This window comes from Mycteria americana, chromosome 1, assembly GCF_035582795.1.
Source record: "Mycteria americana isolate JAX WOST 10 ecotype Jacksonville Zoo and Gardens chromosome 1, USCA_MyAme_1.0, whole genome shotgun sequence".
In the NCBI taxonomy this organism is placed as follows: Eukaryota; Metazoa; Chordata; class Aves; order Ciconiiformes; family Ciconiidae; genus Mycteria; species Mycteria americana.
The window spans coordinates 199629286-199639180 of record NC_134365.1 but is presented as its reverse complement, the minus strand read 5'-3'; the positions used below and the strand labels follow the sequence as shown (position 1 = coordinate 199639180).

General features: G+C 43.3%; 2 protein-coding genes across 3 annotated transcripts; one reads left to right on the top strand and one right to left on the bottom strand.

Annotated features, from left to right (window-relative positions):
- The first annotated feature begins 472 nt into the window (after positions 1-472).
- GTF3A (general transcription factor IIIA) lies at positions 473-5853 on the top strand. 2 transcript variants are annotated; one of them, XM_075490845.1, is made up of 9 exons: positions 473-745; positions 1129-1223; positions 1753-1849; positions 2041-2129; positions 3064-3137; positions 4398-4481; positions 4895-5124; positions 5227-5286; positions 5549-5853. In XM_075490845.1, exons 1-9 carry the CDS (start codon positions 554-556, stop codon positions 5708-5710), a joined length of 1083 nt encoding a protein of 360 aa, XP_075346960.1. In that variant the 5' UTR covers positions 473-553; the 3' UTR covers positions 5711-5853. The 2 variants fall into 2 exon arrangements, with proteins under 2 accessions (XP_075346960.1, XP_075346959.1); XM_075490844.1 differs by having other exon boundaries at positions 1129-1229.
- Positions 5788-9204, bottom strand: MTIF3 (mitochondrial translational initiation factor 3). Its single transcript, XM_075490846.1, has 3 exons — positions 8715-9204; positions 7330-7475; positions 5788-6050 (listed from the first exon to the last, which is right to left on the bottom strand). Exons 1-3 carry the CDS (start codon positions 9172-9174, stop codon positions 5838-5840), a joined length of 819 nt encoding a protein of 272 aa, XP_075346961.1. The 5' UTR covers positions 9175-9204; the 3' UTR covers positions 5788-5837.
- Positions 9205-9895: the final 691 nt, after the last annotated feature.

Genomic DNA, 9895 nt, shown 5'->3' with positions numbered 1-9895 from the left:
CCCAAACCGCCTGCGAAGACCTTGCCCCAGGACGTGACCTGGGACCTGCAAAATCCATACAATGCTTCTTGGGGAGGCAGCAGAGCCTGTATGTCCCTAAAACCCGGAAGGGCTGCTCTGTGGAAGGACCCCGAATGAGGTATTTTTGACCTCTTCGTAATCGGATCTCCTCTGGTGTGCGAGATGGCTCCACACCAGAGATCAATAGGGGGTTTGTGTCTGGCGCATGAGGTAACGGAGAAGGGACCGGGACCTGGGCTGCTCTCGGGACCAAGATCGCAGGTGAGGAGGACGTGGCCCCGTGCACCTCTCACAGACCCTGAGCCGACAGCGGACCAGGCAGAGCCACGACGGCCGCTCCCCGCCCGGTAACCGCAACCGCAACCGCGGCCTTGCGAGGCAGGTAGCCACGGCGCGCGACGGGCCGGGCCACGCCCTCCGCTCCCGCCAGACCGCGCATGCGCCCCCTCGGCGCCCCGCCCCTCCTGGCAGGCGCGGGGACGGGGGGCGGGAGGGGACATTGCCCGCTGGGGGCGGTCACGTGCCCTCCCGCATGGCCGGGGAGCGGGCGGCGGGGAGCGCGCAGGAGGGCGGGGGGGGCGCGCGCGCCTCCTCGCCCGCCGGCGGCCGCGGCGGCGGGAGCGCGCTCCCCGCCCGGCCGTTCATCTGCTCCTTCCCCGACTGCGACGCCACCTTCAACAAGGCCTGGAGGCTGGACGCCCACCTCTGCCGGCACACGGGCGAGGTGAGGCGGGCCGGCCGGTGCCGGGCCGCCGGCAGCGCGGCGGTGGCCTGAGCGAGCAGCGCCGGGGGGGGTTCCCGCTTGGGCCTCCTCGGCGGCAGGGGAGGGAGGTTTCGCGGGACCGAGGTGAGGGGCGCCGTGCCGGGGCCCGGCAGGCGGGCGGCGGCCCGCGCGGCTGGAGGGCAGGGCTGCCCCGGGCCCTGCTGGCGTGGGCCCCCTCGGGGGGGATCGGGCAGCCTGCTTGGGGTACCCAGAACAGCGCGGGGGGCTGCGTGGGTTTGTCCGAAACACCGCCGGCGGGACATCCTGCTGCCGGCGGCCTGCTGGAGACGGCCGAGCTCCCCGAGGTGTGGTTTGTCATCTCCGAGCAACCCTCTCTCTTGCAGAGGCCGTATGTTTGCGATTACGAAGGCTGCGGTAAAGGCTTCACGAGAGATTTCCACCGCGCTCGACACCTTCTTACGCACACTGGGGAAAAGCCGTTCGAGTGAGGCCAAATGTTTTACTTCTTAAAATGAGTTACGCTTGTCCTTATGGAAATGAAGGGGAGTTAAAGCTGATGTGTGGGTGTTACAGAGCATGATTTGGTGTCACGGGTGCTGCCATGACGGTGTGCACACCGGGTGCGACGTGGGGAATCTCCTTAGCCTAACACCTCCTGTCTGGCAGCGATCCATAACAGACGCTTAAAGGAATGGGCAGATCTCTCCCTAGAATACAGAATTAAAAGAAGGAAGGGCAGTTATCTCCTGTTACTAAGCCCTTAATAGCTGCATGTCAGGGCTTAGGAGCTAGGAATTCCTACGCGTTTTATTAAAAATCTCTTCTGATATGTTTTCTAGTGGCTTTTGACTGTAACTTAGCCTCTGGCTTTTCATGTCTTTAAAGCAAATTTTTATATTTGGGTTGTGAGTGTCAGTTATTCTTTGTGTATTCCTCTTGTCCAATGATTTCTGTACCTGCCTAATCACTGCTTGAGAGTGATAATAAAAAGTGCAGTTCATTTGCAGGTGCACAGCTGATGGATGCAATCAGAAATTTGGAACAAAATCAAACTTAAAGAAGCACATTGAGCGCAAGCATGAAAATCAGCAAAAGCAATATGTGGTGAGTAATTACCTTTGATACTGTAAAGTGGAGGCTAAACAAGCTCCTCTTTGTGTATCTAGTGAAATACTTTAACTTGTTATTATGCAGTATTTGTATGAGTTCAAATACCGTGATTGGGATTTCAGTAAACACATGTGGATTAGGCTGTCATTGTTTGGCCTCTAATGATAACTTAATTTCCTAAATAGTGCGACTTTGAAGGCTGTAACAAGTCTTTCAGGAAACATCAACAACTTAAAGTTCATCAATGTCACCACACCAATGAACCTCCCTTCAAGTAGGTGGATAATTTTAATAATGAACTTTAACAATTCCATTTAAACGCTGTAGATGGAAACAGGTGCCTTTTCTCAACCTTTTCATTGATGTGGCGTTTAAAAAAAACTGGCATATATTTGTAGTCATGGCTGCATGTACATTTCCTGTACTAGTCCTTTGCTCAGTAGTCTGTTTAGAGTAACAGTCTTGGTGCTCTGTAACTTCAGCATTCCAGACATTTTCTTAGGATTTATTACAGGTTCACAGGAAAAATAAACAAAACCCCCCAGTTTTGAGTTCACACAGTCTGAAATACAAGCATAAGAGCTTGCACGGTATGAAAAATGCAGCTACCTCTGTTTTCCAGCAAAAAGCAGTGGCTTGGCTAACATAGAAGTGAGTAGTAGCTTAAAAAAGGTGAGAGGCTTGGAGACCAGTCTGAGAAGCTGTGCATTGCAACTCCATTATTTGGCACATCAGTGTAGACCTGATGAAAGCAAAGTTTAGTCTTGTATTTCTTACAGGTGGAACACGCTTTACAGGCGTGTTCCACTTAAGTGAAGTGCACTAGTATGGCTGGGTGACAGGCACAGAAATACTGTCAGTGCTCTGCTACTGCTCTGACTGCTAGATCTGTACAAGCCACGTAAACCCTACACTTTCTCTCTTTTATGTTTGAAGAGCCTGTGTGGGGAGGATATGAGGCTTGATTCTTTAGCTAAAGCTTAACCTGCTGTATACGTGGAAATCGTACTATAGTTTTAACTCTCGAGGGGATCAGAGTCCTCTATTGGAAACATATTATGGAATTTACTTTTACAAGGGGTGGGGGGGACACAGATCTCTAGGCAGGGGGAAACTTGGATTATTTTGTCCACTTTAATTGTTCTTGACTTAAAGAAAAAATATGTGGATGCAGTGAAAGAAATTAAACCAGTGTACTTTATACATAGATGTAATAATGAAGGATGTGGAAAGTACTTTTCTACTCCAAGTCGACTAAAGCGGCATGAGAAGATACATGAAGGTAATACAGTTTTTCTTCTTGCCTCAATTATGCTTTAGCAAAGGAAAAAGGACTTCTGCCAGTACAGATGTATGTATGCAGGGATGTATGACAGACATGAAAGTATTCTGGGCCTAGTGATCCAGACAGACAAAACAAGAACACCCATTTTGAATAGTCAAGTGGGATACAACTGCAGGGCATTGCAGTGTTCAGTTACAATGTACTTGTGGCAGGCTGAACAGAGCTCAGGATTCCTTCAGTCATTTCTTCTCCTAATGTGCTTCCTTGTCAATAATCCATCTTCTGGAAATGGGCTAATGGTTAAGGCACTAGCCTAGACCTCCAGAGGTTAGGATCAGTTGCCAGGCCTGCCACAAATTTCCTATGGAGCCTTGGCAAAACCATGTAGGCTTGCATTTTTTGAGTTATTAATGTACCTATGTGAAAGATATTTAAGTGGAATTGTCAGGAGGTGGTCATGTATGTTTGAGTTAATCCTGCTATGCTCTTATCCATTCTTTCAGTATTGTTGACAGCTAACCTGCTTTCCAGTGCTAGGAAAAAAAAACAAACCCAAGGGCCTAGGAAGAGTATCCAAAATCTGTGATTTGTACTGCATTATTTTCTTAAGACGGGGACTTGTTCGTACTTGTTTGACCTTCCCAGTCCTGGGATTTAAATAGTGTTGACTTTCTGTGGTTCATTTAAAAACCATACTGTCTGCTTGATAGAATGGTAGAGTCTCTTTAGACTTGGGAATATTACTGTAGGGTCAAGATCTTATGTTTTTAATGTAGTACAAGTATTTATATAGAAATACTATGTATTTTTACACTTATTTTAATCTATTTGAGTGAAAGCATATGGTGGGTGAGGAAGTAGTTTTACTGAAGCAAGGAGAGATTTCATAAAATCATTTAGGTTGGAAATGACCTCTGCAGGTCATCTAGTCCAACTCCCTGCTCAAGGCAGAGTCAGTTAGATGAGGTTGCTGAGGGCTGCGTCCAGTCAAGTTTTGAATGTTTCCAGGGGTAGGGATTCCACAGCCTCTCTGGACAACTTGTGTCAGTGATACAAGGTTTCTTCCTTAAATCTGTTAGGATTTTCTCATGTTCTAATTTCTAGTCATTGCCTCTTGTCCCATCAGTGTGCAGTATGGGAGGAGAGGAGGAATACTGGCCTTTAATTTTCAAACACCGAAAGTGGAGTTCCCCCTTGTAAAACTGGACTGTGTTTGCCAGAACCTTTGCAATTGTAAACATTTGCCCTGTCTAACAGGCTATGCATGCAAGAAGGAAAACTGCTCGTATACTGGAAAAACTTGGACAGAGCTTCTGAAACATTATAAAGAAAGTCATACAGGTAAACTCCAAATGCTTTAGTAAACACAACTTAACTTTTGATATGAATAGGAAACAAACTGCTAATTTGAAGAGGAGTACTTGCTGAACTCATTTCATCAACTTGTCATTGTGTCTAGACAAACTTGTTTACTAACACTTTATCAGTAAAATGGCTGTCACTCTAGCTAGACCTTTAACTGATGAAAATGCTACTCAGCATACTAACTTTGCTTTGTGATCCAGTTAACGAGAAATTGTATAATGTAGCATTTCGGATCTGGATAATTCATACTGCATTATTCTCTTCCAGTCTCTAAGTTCCTTGCATTTCACGTGGATTTTAGCATTGTTCTAGAGGACTACTAGGGTTTGATTTTTGAGCTCCTGTAAGAAGCTGTTAATTTATACTCTGCCTGTCTCTCTCCCAATCAGAGCCAATAGTTTGCAATGAGTGTTACAAAACTTTTAAACGGAAAGATTACCTCAAGCAGCATCAAAAAACACATGCTGTGGAGAGGGAAGTCTGCCGATGCCCAAGAGAAGGATGTGGGAGAACTTACACAACTGTATTTAACCTTCAAAGCCATATCCTCTCTTTTCATGAAGAGAAAAAACCATTCTCTTGTGATTATCCAGGCTGTGGAAGAGTGTTTGCAATGAAGGTATGCATTTTACACTGTCCTAATCTGAATCACATAATCTGAATCACACAATCTGAAATGATAAACCTAACTTCCCCCCCCCCCCGCTCTTTGTAACTGTAGCAGAGCCTGGCAAGGCACGCAGTTGTACATGATCCTGAAAAGAGAAAGCTGAACTTGAAAGTAAGTTATACTCTTGAAAAAATCCTCTCAACCATATCCTGTCACTTCAGAGGGTAAACATTATGCGTTTTAGAATGTGACTTCAAGCAGGAAAACAGGCCAGCTATCTACTTAATTTGGGAGATTATTAATTTCTGAAGCTCTTTTAAATACTGCAGTGCTGGCCTACTAAATTAAATTTATTCTTCCCCCCCACCCTCCCCATAGTAGTCTTTGCTCCATAGATATGTTAAGTTGCTAATTCTGGATTTATTTGTGCCAGGCAAAGCGTTCTCGTCCTAAGAGGAGCTTAGCCTCTCGTCTGAGCGGCTACATTCCTCCTAAAACGCAGCCAGGAAAAGATGTGGTTGTGACAGAAAGCAAGACAATGGATAAGCCAATGGAAAATGAAATACCAACTGTTGAAATTCTGACTCTGCAGTAAAGGTTAACTGAGACAACTTTCTTCATGGAATGACCACTGCAAAGCTCAACAATAACTTTATTAAGTTTATAGTCCTCTTTGTTTTTTTTTAATAAGAAATTAATATTGTTTACACCTCTTCATAAAGTCACTGATGCAACTCATTTGACTTCAGATCTTCATTTTCATCGTTCTTTACTGTACTGTTTTTCTGTTTTTCCATCTTCTGGTATGCTTTCAACTCTTTGTCAGACATATGTCTCAAAATACAGGTACTCACTCCTTCTCTAGTAACTTTTGGCTTGGAAAGATAAGTGGCTTTCTCGGAGACAGTCTCCAAAATCTGATCAAAAAGCATGAACTGAAAAGAAGGAGAAAAATAGGGACTAAATGCACAAACACAGGTAGAAAAGTATTTCAGGCTGTTCTGTAATGACACTATCTGCTGCTTGTGGTTTATCTATTAGCTGAAATGAGCTAGTTGCTAGTCCTGGTTTGAGCAGTTCAGTTTGTCCTTTTCTAACCAGTGGTTCTTTACTCATGAGCACGTTGAGGGAAGTCACCAGAGGGATTAAGCTATTTTCAAACACTTAGGTTGATCTCCTGACTCATCCCGTTTTGCTGTTTAGAGATGTCTGTGAAAGTGATTACAACTGCATCTGACTCCTCCCCACCCTCCTCTTCCACTAGATTTAGGCATAGTATTGTGGGGCTCTCATCTTAAGGGGCAGTATTGTTCTAAGTTTAGCAGAAAGTGGTAGTATTGAAGTGAGTGATACAGTGCATTCATGTAACAAGCTGAACTCTTAAACTCATAATTAAGCTTTTAAATTTAGGGACAACCTAAATCTGGACTGTGTCATGAAATGTTCTGATCCCTCTCATATCCAGTTCTTCCTCCTGCTACCCTTTCCCTGTGCATTCAACTTCCTACAAAAAGTTTTGTTCCTTCTTGAAATGATACACATTTTTTTCCCAGCAATTTAGTAGAGAGACTCAAGGAAACCTAATTCACTACCCACATTAAAAGGGGGGGGGGGGGGGGGGGGGAATCTTACATGGACTCTTTATAAAAAAAGTCATTTGTGCAAATGACAATGAAGACCTTTATAGATGTTTACTTTGCCAGTCTTGGAACATCATTCCAGTAGTTTTCCACACAGCAGTGGAAAACTAACCTTGGCCACAGTTGCACAAATGGATCTTCAGAAGAACAGCTAGGGAGGAGAGCTAATAATACAGCTAAAATACAGCACAAATAATCCAGCTAAAATACAGCAGAATTTTTTTAAGCCTTACTGTTAAACTTTTCAGTGAGTGAGCTGGATTAAGGCATAGACAGGAAAATTTCACCAGCCCAGTTAATAAGGTGGTACTGCAAAGGAGTAGGAACTGTTTAGACTCTGCTGTCAAAGCCAGTATTATAACTGCATTCTTAAGAAAGCATGGTATTTGAATTGTCTCTATGGGGCTATTTTTCCAGAACTGCAGTGTTTGAACAGATCCAGCTTAAGGCAGGGCAGCCGTTACTTTCATGGGACCTAGACCTTCACTTATTTTACCAGTGCATGACATATTAAAAAATACTAGTACACCTATTTCATGAAATTGATTGGTCCAGTTTTCAGGAGTGCACTTACCATGTCTGTATTGCTATCTTTTGCTTGCCGGATGGTAAGTTTAACATGGTATTTCTTTTCAATCCACTGTGCTATCTGTTTAGTCTTGGTCTCCAAGTCGTTCTTGGCAATAGCTGAAGAAAAGGATAACTCCTTCTGAACCATCCCTGTTTAAAACAGAACTAAAACTGAGTTGGCTTAACATCCAACAAACCTGTATTAGTTGCTGTCTTTCAACAGCCTATGGTGCTTTGTCTGTTTAAGTCCTTTCCCCCATGCTGCTTTCTCATACACAGAGCATCCCAATCTCTCTGTCTCAGCATGCACCACTCTCACCTTAGAAGGTGGCTACTTGGTATCTCACACCGACTGCCATAATTGGGAGACTGAGTGCATGTTTGAGGCACGCAGGGAAGTCTCTTCAGCGTCAGAAGGCTTAAAGTATTTTTATTTTAATTACAATTTTGTTCATACCACCCACAATGCAGGTCTAAAAGATAAATAGGTAAGCACTGGAATTAAAGACTTAGTGTGCAAATTCCTACATTCTGCACATAGTATAACTGAATGTAAAAGCTTTGAAGTTAGACATCTCTTCATCTTGAGCCCATTTTCTTGAATGGTGAAGTGCAATATTCAACTGGAAGTATGATGCCTTGTAGTATATTTGAACAGTTTATGGTCTCTTCCTCCTTAAAGATTCTCTAAAGTAGTTACCGTTTGAATAATAATTTTGTAGTTTCTTGAGCAGAAAAACTCACTACCACAATAGTGCTCTCCTCTACAATCAGAACTCTACCCAAGGCACAGATACCTTCATTAGCCTGAGGATAAGAAAAGAGGATACAAGGTCAGATGCCTTTTCCAAAACCTGTTTGCCAAACTCAGTTTGTTAAACTACTGGAGCAGGCTGACTTAAGAAAAAACACTGAGAAGTGCTCAATATTGAAAAAGTTGTTCTCTTACCCTGTCCAAGAAAGGGCTCCAGACTTTGTCTTCCTAGCAGCAAGCTAGGAACGACTATGGGTGACAAAATTATATTGGTGTTTCTGGTGCTGTGTTTGTAAAAACTGCCTCTCACTTTATACCTTAGTAAAAGAACAGAAACTCAGTGAGTCTCATGGAACCAGAGTCTAGTTATATTCACTTAAATAAAAATAGATTCTAAAAAAAAGCTAGCAGATGCCAAAATAGTAAATCCTGAGAAGGCAACAGAAGCCTTCTCTGTGGAAGACTAGACTAATCCAAAATTTTATTTTCACCACTGCAAATCTGTAATAGCATGGACTGCAGTGACATTGCTTTGGATTTACACAAATGCAAGGAAGAGGATTTCATCTGCTGAAACCACTTTAATGCAGCATTTTTCAAAGTGCTCACTGTTGTAGTGTCAACAATGTACATACCTGGTTTTGGACTCGCTTTTTTCTTCTCTGCACGTTTAAGCTGTTCTTCATGAATCTGCTGCCCAGTCATTAGTCTGTATACAGGAGGTTCTGCGTTATCACGAAGGAGAACTAGTTTCAGGTCATGTTGATCCATAAGTTTGAGTGCCTCTGCTCGGTGCATATTTCCCAAGCTCTCTCCATCCTGGTTGATTACATGCAAAATCCGATAGGGAATTCTTCGCCCAACGCTTCCAAATGCTTTCCTTTTTGGGTCTGTGTGAGATTTTTCAGCTGTACAAAACGGTTGAGTAAGTCCAAACACAGTTGACTTTCTAGGGTCAGATACCACCATCCAGAATGGAGAAAAGACCCTCATTTGTGGTGTTTGTGTCAGAAGAGTACCAAAGAATCTTTTTGCATAGCTATTCTCATTTCTGGTTGCTTGACATAAAAGTTTTATCATGCAAAAGGTAGTCATTCTGAGGAAGTAGGGAAGAAGAAAAAACAAGTTACCGATAATGATATTTTTCTTCTTCTTGAATGACGAAAAAAGCTTCCAGGAAAGAAGAGAAAAACAGAGACACAGATAAGACTTGCTTGCAATACATGGACTGGAAAATAAGCAACACATTCATATGCCTCAGATCCCCAGTTGCAAATTAAAATTTAAATAGTTACAGACATCTATCCTGGCATGGTACTCATGAAGCTATAGACTTTCAAAACTGAAATACACCAGTGCTTGAAATTTGAAGACTAGTGAAACTGATCTTTGAGACATTCCTTCCATTATAATTTTTTCCCCATTCTTCCCTGGTTCACGGAATCCCCCCTGGCAATTTTGGTGCACCTGACCATTATTTGCATTTTGTTCAAAACTTCAGAAATCATCCTTTTTTAATAGCTGCAAAAACTTAAGAAATAAAGAGCAAACTGTGGAGTATTATCTGCAGTTTTGGTATTCCATGCTTAAAAGGCAGCAAATACAGGAAAAGCCAAAGATGATACAGGAAACCAAAACCAGGTCATACCAGAGGAGTTGGCAAGAGCGTGACTTCTTTTGCCTAGGAAGGAACGTGACTCCGCTCTATATATACAAACATATATATATATGTATGTCATTGTGTAAACATGTATCCATGTGCATACATACACATGGAGAAGGTGCAAACAATTGGCAAGGATAAGGAACTATTTCT

What these genes read in the sequence shown, in the direction of transcription:
- GTF3A (XM_075490844.1), top strand. Translation starts at nt 554, where the DNA reads ATGGCCGGGGAGCGGGCGGCGGGGAGCGCGCAGGAGGGCGGGGGGGGC. An exon ending in ACTGGGGAAAAGCCGTTCGA is followed by an intron (nt 1,230 to 1,752) that starts GTGAGGCCAAAT and finishes GTTCATTTGCAG; the next exon opens with GTGCACAGCTGATGGATGCA. An exon ending in TTATAAAGAAAGTCATACAG is followed by an intron (nt 4,482 to 4,894) that starts GTAAACTCCAAA and finishes TCTCCCAATCAG; the next exon opens with AGCCAATAGTTTGCAATGAG.
- MTIF3 (XM_075490846.1), bottom strand. Translation starts at nt 9,174, where the DNA reads ATGACTACCTTTTGCATGATAAAACTTTTATGTCAAGCAACCAGAAAT. An exon ending in AAAAGCGAGTCCAAAACCAG is followed by an intron (nt 7,476 to 8,714) that starts GTATGTACATTG and finishes TGTTTTAAACAG; the next exon opens with GGATGGTTCAGAAGGAGTTA. An exon ending in AAGATAGCAATACAGACATG is followed by an intron (nt 6,051 to 7,329) that starts GTAAGTGCACTC and finishes CCTTCTTTTCAG; the next exon opens with TTCATGCTTTTTGATCAGAT.